At 36.9% G+C, this 18,729-nt stretch overlaps 1 protein-coding gene across 9 annotated transcripts; it reads left to right on the forward strand.

The window, feature by feature from the left end:
* The first annotated feature begins 1,206 nt into the window (after positions 1 to 1,206).
* Positions 1,207 to 17,440, forward strand: LOC101740268 (stimulator of interferon genes protein). Of its 9 annotated transcripts, XM_062674802.1 has the most exons (11): positions 1,231 to 1,366; positions 2,705 to 2,785; positions 3,178 to 3,245; positions 8,200 to 8,244; positions 9,468 to 9,512; positions 10,470 to 10,708; positions 11,706 to 11,816; positions 12,754 to 12,906; positions 14,348 to 14,516; positions 14,989 to 15,099; positions 16,107 to 17,440. In XM_062674802.1, exons 3-11 carry the CDS (start codon positions 3,179 to 3,181, stop codon positions 16,199 to 16,201), a joined length of 1,035 nt encoding a protein of 344 aa, XP_062530786.1. In that variant the 5' UTR covers positions 1,231 to 1,366; positions 2,705 to 2,785; position 3,178; the 3' UTR covers positions 16,202 to 17,440. The 9 variants fall into 9 exon arrangements, with proteins under 9 accessions (XP_037875585.1, XP_021202164.2, XP_062530795.1 ...); XM_038019657.2 differs by lacking the exon at positions 2,705 to 2,785 and having other exon boundaries at positions 1,207 to 1,366; XM_062674805.1 differs by lacking the exon at positions 8,200 to 8,244.
* The last annotated feature ends 1,289 nt before the right edge of the window (positions 17,441 to 18,729 follow it).

Here is an 18,729-nt window from a genome sequence, read left to right on the forward strand (position 1 = left end):
TACTGTAGGTGTTGGACAAGATGTAATAATATAACCTGTTATTAGACAAAAGTCAAATATAATATATTAGATCAGAAATTAGTTTTACTCCTCCAAAAATATGCACACTAATAGAATTTATTTTTCAATATTATGCTTTAAGATTCAATTCAATTCATGCGCGATGCCATTTAAAAAATGTATAAATAAATTCTGAAAAAAAAAACCGATAAAAATATAAAGACAATCTAAAAAGTAATAAATTGCGGTAGGCAGCGGCTTTTGCGGTAGGCAGCGGCTTGGCTCTGCCCCTGGCATTGCTGAAGTCCATGGGCGACGGTAACCACTCACCATCAGGTGGGCCGTATGCCCGTCTGCCTACAAAGGCAATAAAAAAAAAATAAAAAAATAAAAATTAGAAATACATGAATTTGAGACATGATGCGTCAATTTGTAAAAATAAATTTGTTTAATATTTTATAAACAGTAATCGAATAAATTAAAAACTTTAACGAACATTTAAGAACAAACGATTTTCGGGTGCCAGGTTCATAGATTAATTTCTATTTATATCAAGATACTCAAAGAATAAAGTTCATTTGGTAAAGCTACAATTTTATCTTATCTCAAAAAAATAACATATTTCCCCGTATTAAGTAGTATGGACTACATTTCCTTTGCCTGCTTGATGGACGAAGTCTGCGAAAAGGAGATCAAATCAAAGTATGTGTAAACCTACCAATTTATAATTGTGTGTCTTATCTTTATTATTTTCACATTGCTATTCAAGTAATATAGATTTTTTATTAATTAATTTAATAATTAGACAGTATAAACGCACTTGTTAACAAAACACTAGTAAATACGGCCATTGCCAGCTAGCCGACAAAACCGGTGCATGCGCAATGTAGGCGTGAGGTGATAGTTTGCTTATTAGATATAAAATAATTAATAATTGGGAATTTAATTGTTTTTATAATCGAACAATCACCAATAGTCGTCGAACAAACGATAATTGATCAAAATTAATTAATCTGAGCGATAAAAATAAAGATATCTAGTAAAAGGGGCCAACTTAACAGTGATAATTTGTTTAATTAATTATTAATAAATTGAAAACGAACAACAAATTTCTACATTCGAACATTAACGAACAAACGACGAACAAATAATTAAAAAAAAACTGAAAATCAAAAAAAGGGGGCTAAACTTACTGTGCCAAGGTATAATAATATTATGTACGGTAGGGTAATATATTATGTGTATAATCTATGGGGTAGGTGCCATATTTTTATTTGTACATTGTACATAATTAAAGCTTCATCTGCATTGAAATGATTAATAGATGTAAACAAAATTTGAAGCGAAGATAAAATCTGTCATCGATGTAAGTATTTAAAAACGAATAAATTGTATTTTAATTTCTAAAAGTTACAAATAACCTGAGTTAAATTTGTAAAAATGAAAAGTTTTTGGAAAAAATCAGCTATTGACGTAATGAAGTGTGTTGGATACCCTACATATTTGCATGCATTTGCAAATTTAAATATAATATTACTAGGATATCTCGTACTAACCTACGTAATTCTTATACATATTGGGTGAGAGGTCAATAAATTGCGAATTTATCCACCTAGTTTGCCTTTAACAAAAATTTAAAGGACCATCCACCATTCAAGCTCTGTTGAAATTATTTCTAATAATATTATTTGCATAGCCACAAGAACTTAATGGCCCCAGAGCGTCCCAATCCTTTGGGCTATGTCGGTTACCATAGTTTCTGATTTGATCTCGTAGGAGAACTCGGAGCATAGCCCTGTCCATAGCTCTTTCGGTGATCTTGAGCCTTCTCATTCAAAGTTCTTGAGTGGCAAGCAATACCGGAAGACATCGCGTGGGTAGGCCTCTCACGAGATTGACTGATGACACATTGAGGTTCACGCGGATTTGCTGGATGTCCAGCAGTGGACGTCTGTGGGCTGATAGAATAGAAAAAACAGCCACAAAAATTCCTATGTTGACCTGTAATTTCATTGTTATCCCGAAACAAAATCTAGATCAAATTCTGAGCTGAAAACTATGAATCTCGCATGATGATGAATAAACATTTGACGAGGGAATATGTAATGGAGGTAAAAAGTAAGAAATTACCTTCCGAAACCCATCAAAACTGAAACAAGAACTAGACTTTGCTGCCAGTATATGTTCTATGGGGAACGATGTCCTGATTGTACATAAAAATGAACTGTATAATTCATGTTGGTCATTGTATTTAGCACCTGGTTTTAATTGGTCGATGAAATAGATATTGTAGGACTACTAGTCATATTTAGAAATAGAGTTGTCCTACCTAAAGGTATCCTTGTGACTACCTAATTACCAGTAGCCTTTAGGATCTATTCATGTTTTAGCGAACTGGGAGGCTCACAGACCTCAGCCTAAGAGACTTGGCTAACGTCTGCCCTAGTAAGGCCAGTGATTTTCAGAATCTACCACCAAATTAGACATGCTACCCACTGAGAAGATCCAGTGAGAAACTCAGTGGGTTGTATGCGGGCTAACTTTGAAATGATGTGGTTAAGATGATAATGACTGTATGTTGCCCAGTTGTCTGGGCTATCTTAATCAACTGGGCTGCCCAATTTGCTTTAATTTTTAAAAATTGTTGTTGAAGTTATACTTCTTTAGGCGCGTTATGAAAAATTGATGTGAGTGAAATTTTAAGATGCGCGCGCACCGTGACTTAAAATTAACAGAATGAAGTTGCCCACTAAGTCGCCCATTACAGTACGACCGACGTAACTTGGTGAGTCTGAATATAGCCGCAGGGGAACCTTCCGAAACGTACCGAGAATTACCGAATTTATATGATGTCAAGAAAAGGGATGTCCAATATGCGTGTTTGAGGATGTTGTCTAATCGATTTTTTTTCAAATTGATTAAAATTTAAATAAAAAACAAAAGAAATAAATTTAATAAAAATAAAGTATAACTTCTTATGAGTGTACATAAGTACACGCACCCTTTTTAGAATCAGTTAATTGTAATTAATTAAAGTTATCACTTTTGAAATTTTTTGATACATAAAATGATACATAAAAACCAATATTAAGTCAGGGTTGGCCAAAATTTTTATCAAAGTAAAAGAATTATAGTTAATGTAAACACGAAATATACAACTAGTATGTTTATTTTCAGAATGGCAGGCTTAAATGAGACTCATATAACATTGTTGAGGGTGCTGTTTGTCTTGGGTATCACAATAGGTAAGTTCGATTGCTGATCTGCAATCTTATTATTATTATAATATATATTTTTTTAAATTCTGATATAAATCTCATCAAGTTTTAGGATAGGCAGGCATTCACTGTATCAAAATTACAGGCCATTGACTAAGGAACTAGCATGCTAATAGTACTGTCATGTAACCTGTACTATAATGGGCTTATTCGCTTTTTTTTTTATTGCGTAGATGTGTGGACGACACAGTCCACCTGGTGTTAAGTGGTTACTGGAGCCCATAGACATTTAGAACATGCGCCACCCACCTTGAGATATAAGTTCTAAGGTCTCTGTATAGTTACAACGGCTGCCCCACCCTTCAAACCGAAACGCATTACTGCTTCATGGCAGAAATAGACGTTGTGGTAGTACCTATCCGTGCGGACACACAAGAGGTCCTACCACCAGTAATTACGCAAATTATAATATTGCGGGTTTGATTTTTATTACACGATGTTATTCATTCACTGTGGGAGTCAATCTTGAACATGTGTCAAGTACGTATTTCATTAGAAAAATTGGTACCCGCCCGCGGGATTCGAACACCGGTGCATCGCTACATACGAACGCAACGGACGTCTTATCCTTTAGGCCACGACGACTTCACTTGTTCATGTTACGATACCATTCAAGTGATATTTCTTTTACTAACCAAACTACACATGTCTGTGTGCTCACTATATAAAGTGGCGTCAAACAACACTCGAAATTATTGGGAATCCTATAATCGCGTTTAGGTCCTGCCAAGATGAGGTCGTAACTTAAAAATCATTAGAAAAAAGCTTTAGATTTAACTTTCTGAGAATCGCCGCCAATTTATAGCTAGCTAGCTACCGAAGCTAAAGCGATCAAAGTACATTTTTTTTTTACATAAAATATCCAAGAACAAGGGTGCAATTGGGAGGCCTGGAATAGAAAAGTTACTGATCGGAACACCAGCTGATCGGCAACTGTGTTGCAATTCACACGATATGGCTGGAGGACCTAATTTTATTAACATAAATTATTCTTCTTCAGCCGTGTTCACCCAATATTGAGTGTAGGTCTCTTCAAATGCACCCCATTCTCTTCAGTCTCTTGCCTTTCTCATCCAGTCTCTACCAACTACTTAGACCAGGTCATCAGTCCACTTCGTTGGCTGTCTGCCCACTTCAGTACTTTTGTGCCCCACCGTTTGTGAGTGCGACGGCATATGTGGCCGGCCCACTTCCACTTTTTCCGAGCAATTATCCATGACTCTCTGCGTAACTTGCATTTTGGTCATAATTTGCTTTGTGAGCGTCCATGTCCCGGCAACATACACCATCACAGCGAGAACATATTGCTCGAATATCCGCGGCTTCAATTTCATAAATTATTGCTTCCATTCAATTTGTACCAAGATAATTATTAACAAATGCCATTAAACAAATTACCTTTAATAAAAAAGACTGTTGTTGACTTATCCTGTTTAATTCGTACGTTTTTGATGTCACCAAGAACTGCGCTGCAGACTTGTACAGCTGCTGCAAAATAGATGAGCCTGAGGTAGTGACCTTAATGATGCTGTCAGTCAATACTGTGTGGTGGTAGGTGCCGCTTATTGTCAACATTAACTTTATTGCCCTAGACTTGTGACGTCAGGGATTAAAGTCAACACATACTATAGTTTATAGTAATACTAGCTGACCCGACAAACGTTGTTTTGCCATATATAAGATTTCTAGGGAATTTCTAGTGTAGAAAAAAAAACTAACTTATTGTAAGTGTGTAAGGATGTGGTAAATGAGTGAAAGAGGTATGTAGCGCTGTGAACTATGAGGGAATATAAAAATAATAAAGCCTCATTCAACCACATTAACACCTCATTATAAAAAATAAAAAAAAATTCAAAAAATTAAAATAATAATGTTAGGAGTGGATAGCCCTTATCACTTAGGGGTATGAAAAATAGATAGTAGCCGATTCTCAGACCTACTGAACATGCATATAAAATTTCATAAAAATCGGTTAAACCGTTTCAGAGGAGTATGGTAACTAACAATAATATTTGATTGCCATCCTGCAACCTTATTGCGGATATGTGTATAGAACAAAAAAAATCGGGTTGGAAAAATAGGGGTTGATCGTATAAGAGTGAAAATTGAGAGTAATACAATTTTTTTTATTTTAAATCATGACAAAAAAAAAACTTGCCAAAAAAATTCAAGTTTATAATTAACTAATAAAAAACAGGGGTTGATCGTAGAGGGGTGAAAATTTCAGAGTACTATGAAATTTTTATTCTAAGTCATGACAAAATAAAAACAAAATTCTCGCAAAAAATTTTAAAGTTTTTAATTAGCAAATAAAAAATAAGGGTTAATCGTAGAGAAGTGAAAATTTAGGGTTGTATGTATTTTTGTATATACAAAATATATATTCATATATCATTCATCAATAATATCATTCATAAAAAAAATAAAAAATAAAAATTTGTCTAAAGAATTAAAAAAAAAATTTAGGGGTGGATCACCCTTAACATTTAGGGGGATGAAAAATAGATGTTGTTTGATTCTCAACCCTGACCGATATGCACGCTAAGATTCACGAAAATCGGTCGAGCCGTTTCGGAGGAGTTCAATCACGCACCCCGTGACACGAGAACTTTATATATTAGAAAATAGTGGTTATATGTGTTAACAAAGCATATAATTAGAATATCGCATATATAGAATAACCAATATAATTAGAACTACAAATAAAGGTTAATCAAACAAAATGTGGTTCTGGGAAACTGGATTAAAGTATAAGCTAGAAGCATTCAATTAAAATTAATACATATTCAAGTATAATGAATACATTGTGTAATCTCTTAACTAGCTGTGTAAGTGCAGTCAACATGCCTACACCCATTGATGAAGGGAGCGCATTGTGAAGTCACGAAGCGATAACCGTCTTTACAGGGTCAACACTCTGCTTATAGTATTTTAAGTCACGTACCAGCACGGTGACCATTATTTTTGTATCAAAAAACAGGACAAGGAGCAAAAAAAAAGCCAAGAGATTGGTGTGCTTAATGCATGTTTTTTTATTAAATCTCAAATATAAAATGTATTATCTATGTTTTTAATATCTCAATCGCGTATATAAAAGATAACTCAAATTTTAATGACGTTGAACTCAAATTCGCATGACGTTGGTATAGTGGAAAACGAAAGGAAGCAACACACGGATCTTCTCCGTGAATTTTGATTAATCTTGTTCATTTTTTATATTGTTAATATAAGTCATTATTTTTTATTGTTTAGATGGGTGGACGAGCTCACAGCCCACCTGGTGTTAAGTGGTCACTGGAGCCCATGGACATCTATAACGTAAATGCGCCACCCACCTTGTTTAATGGTAGTAGGACCTCTTGAGAGTTCGCACGGGTAGGTTTTTTTTTTTTTTTTTTTTTTTTTTTTTATTGCTTAGATGGATGGACGAACTCACAGCCCACCTGGTGTTAAGTGGTTACTGGAGCCCATAGACATCTACAACGTAAATGCGCCACCCACCTCGAGATATAAGTTCTAAGATCTCAGGTATAGTTACAACGGCTACCGCACCCTTCGAACCGAAACGCATTACTGCTTCACGGCGGAAATAGGCGGGGTGGTGGTACCTACCCGTGCGGACTCCCAAGAGGTCCTACCACCAGTATACCACCACCCTGCCTATTTCTGCCGTGATGCGTTTCGGTTTGAAGAGTGGGGCAGCCGTTGTAACTATACTGAGACGTTAGAACTTATATCTCAAGGTGGGTGGCGCATTTACGTTATAGATGTCCATGGGCTCCAGTGACCACTTAACACCAGGTGGGCTGTGAGCTCGTCCACCCATCTAAGCAATAAAAAAAAATGTAAGCTCTAAGGATTTAGTATGGTTACACTTTAGAACACTTTAGGCCATGTTCGTCTTGAGTTAGGATATCGTTCTGATTTTATGAGTACCGTATATTGTCAATAATACAATATGCGTACGAGAAAACAATTTCCTGCAGAGTTTGGATATCAAACGTTTTTTTTGCAAGACACAAAATCGTGACAACGTGATGCATTAGAAATCTCCGTTGTCGCTGGCGGGAGAATTGAATCAATTTGTCCCTGATGCTCTCGGTGAGGGTACAATGAGTTCAACAAGCACGTAGAGTCAGTAAAAGAAAATCTCAAAGAGACATTACTTATTAATAATTTATTTTATTTGCTTTTTATTGGCTAATGGTTGATTAAAGTTTGGGCTTAACTAACTACGTACTTACAACGCAAAATCTGATGATTCTGAGGGAGTTCATATAGAGTCCCATCTTGCTTTCGACGTAAAGTCGTGTTTTATGTAATTAACACCACAGTTGAAACAATATAAATTTTATTGATGTAGCGGCATAAACAATTCTAGCTAATTATATTATATTAGTTATTTAACACATTATAAATTATTTTTATATTTTAAATATTTGGCGGTAAAAAGGTCTCGTGTCACAGACCATATTCTTTTTGCCACATCTCGTGCGTTCCGGCTTACGCATCATAAAAATGTGCGTTCATAAACGCCACAATTCAATATTCTCTTTGCACTGTATATTCTTTCTTTTCTAGAATATTCGAGTTTTGTCAGCAGACTATTCGATATAATGAAACAGAATTGGTAATTAGATTTCGCGCTGAATTTTTTTTATTGCCCTTTTAGGCAGACGATTATACGGCCCACCTGATGTTGAGTGGTTACCGTCGACCATGGACTTCAGCAATGCCAGGGGCAGAGCCAAGCCGTTGCCTACCCTTAAGTACTCTCCACAAAGTCCACTAATTAGGACAAATAATCCCGTCCAAGGCATTCCGTTAATTTACTTGCAGAGTCAAGAAGGCATTAATGACGGCTAACGCTCGAAGGCGACGTATTTTTTTGTTTTTAATGTCTGTTATGTCTGTCTCGCAGGCTCACAGAATATAGACATGAATCAGGATTGGCTGGCTAATATTGGTGAGAACTTTTTAACATTATCAAAGCGCTTGGAGTGACCCTAGCAACGTACTTGTCGGCGATACATCAGCGTTTTCACACGAAAGCTCCATTACTACGTTAATATTGCGTGAATACTACAAAAAGCACTATCTTGATTTTGATACAGAGCACTGCAACTTCTTTTATGCAAACGAAAAGGAATTACTGCGAAATAATTCATGAGATGTATAGCTTAATATTTAGAATAAATACTTTAGTGTATTTTACATGACTCGAAAAGTAATTTATTTTACATATTTCCTGCAGAGTTTGGATATCAAACGTTTTTTTTGCAAGACACAAAATCGTGACAACGTGATGCATTAGAAATCTCCGTTGTCGCTGGCGGGAGAATTGAATCAATTTGTCCCTGATGCTCTCGGTGAGGGTACAATGAGTTCAACAAGCACGTAGAGTCAGTAAAAGAAAATCTCAAAGAGACATTACTTATTAATAATTTATTTTATTTGCTTTTTATTGGCTAATGGTTGATTAAAGTTTGGGCTTAACTAACTACGTACTTACAACGCAAAATCTGATGATTCTGAGGGAGTTCATATAGAGTCCCATCTTGCTTTCGACGTAAAGTCGTGTTTTATGTAATTAACACCACAGTTGAAACAATATAAATTTTATTGATGTAGCGGCATAAACAATTCTAGCTAATTATATTATATTAGTTATTTAACACATTATAAATTATTTTTATATTTTAAATATTTGGCGGTAAAAAGGTCTCGTGTCACAGACCATATTCTTTTTGCCACATCTCGTGCGTTCCGGCTTACGCATCATAAAAATGTGCGTTCATAAACGCCACAATTCAATATTCTCTTTGCACTGTATATTCTTTCTTTTCTAGAATATTCGAGTTTTGTCAGCAGACTATTCGATATAATGAAACAGAATTGGTAATTAGATTTCGCGCTGAATTTTTTTTATTGCCCTTTTAGGCAGACGATTATACGGCCCACCTGATGTTGAGTGGTTACCGTCGACCATGGACTTCAGCAATGCCAGGGGCAGAGCCAAGCCGTTGCCTACCCTTAAGTACTCTCCACAAAGTCCACTAATTAGGACAAATAATCCCGTCCAAGGCATTCCGTTAATTTACTTGCAGAGTCAAGAAGGCATTAATGACGGCTAACGCTCGAAGGCGACGTATTTTTTTGTTTTTAATGTCTGTTATGTCTGTCTCGCAGGCTCACAGAATATAGACATGAATCAGGATTGGCTGGCTAATATTGGTGAGAACTTTTTAACATTATCAAAGCGCTTGGAGTGACCCTAGCAACGTACTTGTCGGCGATACATCAGCGTTTTCACACGAAAGCTCCATTACTACGTTAATATTGCGTGAATACTACAAAAAGCACTATCTTGATTTTGATACAGAGCACTGCAACTTCTTTTATGCAAACGAAAAGGAATTACTGCGAAATAATTCATGAGATGTATAGCTTAATATTTAGAATAAATACTTTAGTGTATTTTACATGACTCGAAAAGTAATTTATTTTACATATATTACCTATTTTGAGTCCGCACGGGTAGGTACCACCACCCCGCCTATTTCTGCCGTGAAGCAGTAATGCGTTTCAGTTTGAAGGGTGGGGCAGCCGTTGTAACTATACTGAGACCTTAAAATTTATATCTCAAGGTGGGTGGCGCATTTACGTTGTAGTTGTCTATGGGCTCCAGTAACTACTTAACACCAGGTTGGCTGTGAGCTCCACCCATCTAAGCAATAAAAAAAACAAAAAAAAACAACGATATTAATTTAATGTGTCGTAATGAATACAGTAATGGTTCAGTAATGAAAGCTGCTAGGGCGGAAATATTTATTTATTTATTTATTTAACGGCCGTCTGGTGTAGTGGTAAGTGACATGGTCACTACACAAGGAGGTTGCGGGTTCGAATCCCGCCAAGGGAAGATATTTGTATGATAAATATAAATGTCTTTTCCAGGGTTATGGATGTATATTAAATATATGTATGTGTATAATAAAAATCTTACATTTATTTCCGTTATCTGGTACCTGTAACACAAGTTCTTTACGAACTTATCACGGGACCAGTTAACGTGGCGTGATTGTTAGTAAATATTTATTTATTTATTTATTAAGTTGCACCAACAAAGTGATCATCAATACAAAATAATAATATAATACAATAACCAAAACGAACAGATTGGTATTCCAGCTCGCTACATCGTTTACTTCATATTGGTTCGCGTGTCGAGGCCCGCCGCCGTAATGGCGTACGACGCGCTGCACAACAATGCGGTTCTAGATTTTTCTAGACTCGTCGAGAAGCAACGGAACACGATCGTTTTGTTCGTCGTTTCCTCACTGGTCCTGTACTATTCGAAATTGAAATTATTCGGGGAGGATTTCGTGTCGCTGTTCGTAGCCTATCTCCTGTTGCACCGCGACGAAAATGTGAGCGGGTATTTTTTTTTTACTGTCTCTTTAATGGAAGTAGAGAAATGAGGATTTGGTCTATTGAGCCATCGTGATTTTGTTAAAGTTAGAATGCCGTATTTGTACGAAAATAAAAATAATAATATTTTTAATGATGAAAAAAAACCACATTTCTTTTTGTCATACATACGAAAAAGACTATTTTTTTGACTTAACATATGAGTCGTTTATTATCAAAGGTGGCAATCTGTGCATTTGGACAAAAAAAAATTATTGATATGTCAATACAGATTGATTTGAATATAATCGTCTCCTTCAAAGAATACGGTTCAAAACCTGCACTAAATAAAGGTTAATACTTAACCTGTTATTTATCTAAGATGTCGTTCAGAAGAGTTTTGTGACTGCCAATGGAATACAAAGTCAATAATTCGTTTTTCTGATTTACCAATAATTGTCCAAAAGTCAGATTGCCGGCTTTGATAATAGTTGACTCATATTTTAACTATATCTTTTTAAAATATACAAGGAGTTTCACAGCCAAGGAGGTAATAATACTAAGTATTCCTAACAAACTTTACGAAGAATCAATCAGTAAAATTTGTTTACAGGAGGAATATTTATAACGTTGCTAGTGTGAAAATAAATAAAATCGAAGGACCACTTTTTGACATAAATACTTTTTAAGTTTAACTTTGATATGATTGAAGACATGAGTGGATGAAGGGGTTAAGTATATTTAAGATTTTTGAGTTTCTACATCGAATGAATGTGTTATGTGCCTCTAAATCATACTAGACCTTAAAACTCCAGGTTTAAAGGCTATTTTTGGAAATTGCATGTGATGTAAGGGGAAAGGGGGATATATGTACGAAGAAAAAGTACAAGTAACCAAAGCTCGTTGCCCGTTTTCTCAAAATTCTCAAAATTATATCATATCCCCTTCATCCACTCATGTCTTCAATTACTCTTTAAGTTCAATGTTTGATATCTTTATCATTTAATGTTTGAACAGAACCGGAAGCCGTCAACCGTCACTTATGGAGTGGGGATGGCCTGCAGCTACTTCGAAGGATACTTGAACCACGTGATACCCTCGGACGGCTACAGATTCGTAGGTTTTCAGGTAAATATACATTTTGTACGGTAGTTCGATATTTGTGGTTTGTGATTATGAAATATTTTTTAGGTTGCACCAGCTTGCCAGCAAAAATACGACGCAACGGACAGTCAATAACTGTGTTAATAAGTTGACAGGTTACCGAATTTTAAAAGCCGTCGTAGGATATAATAATATATACATAAAAGATCATCAATGCGATGTGTCTGAAAGGGTCCACCACGCAGCGCGAATCCTCATGAAGCTAATAATGACATCTGTTATTATTATTTTTTATTGCCATTGTAGGCAGATGAGCATACGGCCCACCTGATGGTGAGTGGTTACCGTCGCCCATGGACTTCAGCAATGCCAGGGGCAGAGCCAAACCGCTGCCTACCGTTAAGTACTATAGTTAAGTTACTATAGCCTGTAGTTAAGTGTTCTATTTATCTTTCGTTTTTCGGCGCTCCACAATCATCCGTGAGCCGTTGTAATTGGGACTATAATTTTGTGACGCAGAGAGAGCATTAGCGTTGTCTATGGGCCACAATAACCTGGTCTGATAACAGTATAAAAATCCGGTCGGTTTTTATTCTGTTTGCGTTTTAATGTTTCTTTTTTAATTCAATTTTCATACTGGTGGTAGGACATCTTGTGAGTCCGCGCGGGCGGGTACCACCACCCCGCTTATTGCTGCGTGAAGCAGTAATGCGTTTCGGTTTGAAGGGTGGGGCAGCCGTTGTAACTATACTTGAGACCTTAGAACTTATATCTCAAGGTGGGTGACGCATTTACGTTGTGGATGTCTATGGGCTCCAGTAACCACTTAACACCAGGTGGGCTGTGAGCTCGTCCACTCATATAAGCAATAATAAAAAAAACCCTAGATAGCGTTTCTGTGTGTGTCTGACTGTGTGTAAATTTTTTGCAAACTTATTACACGTGTCGTTCCCATTACCAGGAGAACATAAGCAATTACGAGAACTACCACAGCATCGTGTTCCCGGTCAGGAGGTTGTTCGTTGTGATAACGAAGTCCCTGTTCTGCCCGCCGGACCTCAAGTTCTTCAATCGCGAGAACAGGCCGGACCTGCCCTCCCTTGACGCTTGCGAGGTGATTGACTGTTTGTATCCCCCGGGGACTAGCTAGCCTTTTGCCAAGCGAAGCCCCGGTCTCCAAACGGAGGAATTAAAACTCTTCGGCTTCGTAAGCATGATGTACCAGGTTTTTTTTTTGTTGCTTAGATGGGTGGACGAGCCACCCGGTGTTAAGTGGTTACTGGAGCCCATGGACATTTACAACGTAAATGCGCCACCCATATATAGATATAAGATTTAAGGTCTCAGTAAAGTTACTACAAAAAAAAATGTTACCTTAAAGCGGGCACAATATTACTAAATAATTTATTCGATAAGTACAAAATGTTAATGATCTTACAAAACAGTAATTAAACGAACCACGTGATATCGGAGCTGTGCCGTGTGCTTACTGCGAGTTTCTTAACGTTCTCGATAGCGTAAAAGTTAACTCAAATTTGTATGGAGTTGGAACAGCGCCCCTAGCAGCAAACTTTCCAACTCCATACAAATTTAACACAGTAAGCACACAATTCTTAAGTACTTAAAGAAGGCGCATTGACCTTGCTTTTCTTTTTTCAAATTTCTTTGGTTCTAAAACTATTTTGAGGAATAGGAGGAACAGCTCAACTGATTATATATATTATTATATATTCTGTGCACGACTGACATTTTTAACACAATGAGGACTTTTTGGCGGGAAAGCGAGGAGTGAAGTTGTGTGATTTGTTTTATTTTGTCTATTTAGTGTTTCTTCAGGTTTAAATGTGTAATAATGGTGGTTTATTAACTGTTTAATATCTGTGAAAGTGCACAAGTGTGGGAAAATGAAACAAAGCTGCTTGACGTAACTTCTCGGGTTCCTCCAAAAAGTCCACTGAAAAAATCTCAGTAAATGACCACCATTTTACTGCGATTATATTTCATCCCATATCATTTCATTTCATTAAATTTCATCTCAGTTGATTAATGTCTCAAATTAATCATTTTCATTTCATTTCACTCCATATTATCATTTTTCATAAAATTAAGAATATAAAGTAAAATAAGACATGACTTAAAGGTCTTAGTTACCAGGTCATAAAATCTCTTAAAAAAAAAAAATTTAACACAATGACAATGGACTTTTTGGAGGATCCCGAGAAGTTACGTCCAGCGGCTTTGTTTCATTTTCCCACATTTGTGCACTTTCACAGATATTAAACAGTTAATAAACCACCGTTATTATACATTTAAAACTGAAGAAACACTAAATAGACAAAACAAACCAAATCACACAACTTCACTCTCGCGTTCCCGCCAAAAAGTCTCATAAACAATATGGAGTATTATGGAGTATTATGTCACAGATTATATACAATTTTGAGGCAACGGCTTCATTTTCTTGATGCCACTGTTTACGTCACCTCGAAAATCGATCACATTTATGACAACTATTTTTTTTGTCTATACCCATATTGAATGTGTGTTTTTTTCAGAGCCTACCAAGGATCACGAAGGACGTGGCCGGCGTCAAGAATAGGGAGTACAAGAACTCTGCGTACATGATACGGAGGCCGGACGGACCGCCGGTATACCTGGCCGTGGAATGCGCCACGCCCATACACACTCTGTACAACGTCGTGAAAAACCGGCAGCTCTATTCAGGTGAGCTGTTACCCAGGCAACCCCGTCGTTTACCGTCTCAGAGCGGTTTGAACGTATAAATAAATAAATAAATTAATTAGTTAGTTAGTTAATTAAATAATCAAATCAAATCAAAAAAAATTTATTCAACATAAATGAAAGTACATACTTGTTGAACGTCAAAAGAACTACCGCCAATTCACAAGAACTAGCCTCCGTCCTGAGAAGAATTGGCAAGAAACTCAGCGGGCATGTTTTTTTTTTTTTTTTTTTTTAATAAGCAATTATTATTTATTAATTTTTTAATATTACATATTTTTTTTAAATATGAGTTTTTTACAATGAGTATTATAACGTAACAATTACTACAATATTGAAATGCCCGGAGCGATATATAATATAATAAATATAAATAAATGAATATTTACTTACAATCACAAATACAGTGTTTTATTTTTAAAGTTTTAATCGAGATTAATTATTGTGTTTACAGAAATAGATAACATAGACAAAAAGGAGGTCATAGACGACTTCACGCGCACGCTGACCAACGTTATAGACAAAAGCGAGGACTGTCGCGGTAAATGCGAATTGGTTTACTTCGGTGAGTCGTTCCGGTTCCTTTTTGGTTTTAATGGACGGTGTAGTCGTTGGAAACCACCAAACCCCCCTGTTTATTGTACTGCTATGCGCTGGGGTTCGGGATGAATAAAAAGTTTCACCAAGGTACAAATTAAAACTATTAACGCGTAGAACACTTAAGAAACACTAAAATTCCCAATTCGCTTCAGATTTTTTAATTTTTTATTGCTTAGATGGGTGGACGAGCTCACAGCCCACCTGGTCTTAAGTGGTTACTGGAGCCCATGGACATCTACAACAACGTAAATGCGCCACCCACCTTGACATATAAGTTCTAAGGTCTCAGTATAGTTACAACGGCTGCCCTTCAAACCGAAACGCATTACTGCTTGACGGCAGAAATAGGCAGGGTGGTGGTACCTATCCGTGCGGACTCACAAGAGGTCCTACCACCAGTAAAAACTTTATTTACTTTATTAACAACAATTATTTTAACTTTAAATACATTATTAACAAGGCACATTTTAAAAATATTTTACTTATATAGTGGCTAGTCCTAATTGACAAGGGACTGAGGCTAAGGCACGTAATATAAGAACATAATAATTCAGGTGATCCGTTCGCTGTTTCGCTTCGAGTAGTTTCGATTACTGACTTACTACGTACCATTTCTGTAACGCTTTTAAAGTCGATACGACATCCCTAGGTTTATGGAGAACATTCCTCACAAGTTGAGTACCTTCGATGTGTGTTTCCGCTGTCTGACAATAGATGGCGTTGTAATTATCGAGCATTCTAGATTCGGCGATAGATGGCGTTACTCTCACTGGTGTAACAGTACGTTGGGGATCTGTCTGGGGGGAGGTGGGGCAAGATCTATTCTCGTGGAGGTCCTGTGTTGCAGCGCTAAGTGGTGTTAATGCGTATTGTGAGCCCGGCTGCTCACGCAGGAGACCGGGGGCATCTCTGCTCTATATTAATAGGCTCTGGAAGCGACCTAGACGTATGTAAATTTTGTGTGTTTTCCAGACACCGATTCGGATAAGTGCCTGGCTGAAGTGCTGCTCGACAAGATACGTGCCATCGAACCGAACTTTGAGAACATCAGCAGGGAACGTGACTAAACATTGTGTCTGTTTGTTTGTCCGCGTGCCTGACACTGCTATTATAAGTTGCTTTTGGATTTTTAAATTTTGTTCGCTTGGAACCATCAAACGTTGTAGTTAACTCATTTCGTTGAACATTGATAGTTGGAGAATTCAGTTTTTATTCCGTCGAATTACTTAGTTTTTAATCAAAATGTATTTTTGTAATATCTACAAAAGTTGATTCTTGACAAGAACGGAAGTGACAAGACTGGTTTTGAGAATTAATTTAGGATAATTTTGGTAAATGTGTCAATTTATATTATTAGCAAATAGATACTTGGTATTTTTAGTTTTGTGTTCAAATGATTATTAAATGTGTGGACGAGCTCACAGCCCACCGAGTGTTATGTGATCACCGATTATCAGAAAGTGGTTGCTCGCTCGTGCGGGCTCACCACAACCTACCTAACCGTACGTTTCGACCAAAGATATGTGGGCCACAACTAGTTGGATAATGTAAAGATGACTGAAAATAAGTTAAGCTTGGAAGCTGCTCTTTTTTTTTTTTTGAAGATTTTAAGCATGGTAACGAGACCTTTAAGCCAATCCAGACTATGGAGGGCAGAGGTAAAGAGTACCTTCTTGTATGGGGAACAAGTTGAAATAGTTTCCACCTGTTAACAGCGAGTTATTGTTAGAAGATTCACCGAAATAGCGCTAGTGTAGGAAATTGAATATAGCAATTTTAAACAGAGTTTATGACGTTGTGTTTAAAATCTTTCTACTTGCAACTGTGAACTTTCTACTTGCGTCTTAATACAGTGAGATGGTGCTCCTTTCTTCTACCCTCCATAATCCAGACAGTGCTCTGTTGATACGAGAGCAACTTTTGGTACTTCCTGGTAATTTTAATTACGGCCTCTGGTAACTTGACGATTGACCTCAACCATCCTCATTATACACTCTATAGATATCCTATCCAATGTTTTATTTATTTGTGTACTAATTAATCGTCAGATCTTTCGAACAAGGCGGCTTGTTAATAAAATTATCGTTTAAGACACACATTTGGCTATCTCGTGACCGTGGAGGAAAATGACATTATGTGTATTATCTATGGTAATGACTTGTGAACGTATCGTGTCATAAACGTCAAACGTTAGGTGTCATTGTGATTTTAAACTTACGTCAATGGTTTGATCATTGCTAATTGTTAACATTGTTAACTTTTTTTTATTCCTTACTTTTTAGTAATAAATGATCGTGAAGAATTAATTTGTAGTGTTTTTTTTTTATTGCTTAGATAGGTGGACGGGCTCACAGCCCACCTGGTGTTAAGTGGTTACTGGAGCCCATAGACATCTACAATGTAAATGCGCCACCCACCTTGAGATACAAGTTCTAAAGTCTCAGTATAGTTACAACGGCTGCCCCACCCTTCAAACCGAAACGCATTACTGCTTCACGGCAGAAATAGGCAGAGCGGTGGTACCTACCCGCGCGGACTCACAAGTGGTCCTACCACCAGTAAAAAAGTGTTTCCTTTCTTCGGCTTCTCGTGTCTCGTAGACACATCCACACTTTACGGTTCCAATCTCACGTGCGAGAGTCGTTCGTAAGCACGGAATCTGTAAAGTAAACATCGGTAAAAATATTAAGACGCAAATTAAACGTGGTATTTTAATGTAAAACCACATAGTTGTAATAGTGTTCCATTAATCCTTAACGACCGTCTGGTGTAGTGGTAAGTGACATGGTCACTACACAAGGGGGTCGCGGGTTCGAATCCCGCCAAGGGAAGATATTTGTATGATAAATATAAATGTCTTTTCCAGGGTTATGGATGTATATTAAATATATGTATGTGTATAATAAAAATCTTACATTTATTTCCGTTATCTGGTACCTGTAACACAAGTTCTTTACGAACTTATCACGGGACCAGTTAACGTGGCGTGATTGTTAGTAAATATTTATTTATTTATTATTTATTAATATACCACTTCTCTACTGCAAAAAATTGAAAACGCATTCTTTGTTAATTTTGTATTAAAAAAATTATATAAAGGTATGTTTAATAAATGTATTCATACCCGATCCTGTAGACCGAATGGTAAATAGTCGACGTCGCCCATACACATGATTACGGATCCTCCCGATCCATTAACGGTGCTTTTAGGTACCGTACAAGCACCGGTCACCGTCCTCCCCCGTCGCTGCGACGAAGGGCTCGACGAGTAGATTAACCCACAGACACAGCCCACCGAGTTTCTCGCCGGATCTTCTCAGTGGGTCGCGTTTTCGATTCGGTGGTAGATTCTGCGAAGCACTGCTCTTGCTAGGGTCAGTGCTAGCAACACTCCGGTTTGAACCCGTAAGCTCACCTACATGTTAGGGCGAAGCTGAAATAGCCTCTCAAGGCTATCATCAGCATAGGTAGGATAGAAATATCTCACCAATTATTACACACACCCATAAGCTCTTTTGTTATTGTAATATGTTAATCTGTTGGTTTTCCTTTAAATAATGAAATTGTTTAATTTCGTTATACAGGGTGTGCAATT

Source organism: Bombyx mori, chromosome 3 (genome assembly GCF_030269925.1).
Source record: "Bombyx mori chromosome 3, ASM3026992v2".
NCBI classification, from domain to species: Eukaryota; Metazoa; Arthropoda; class Insecta; order Lepidoptera; family Bombycidae; genus Bombyx; species Bombyx mori.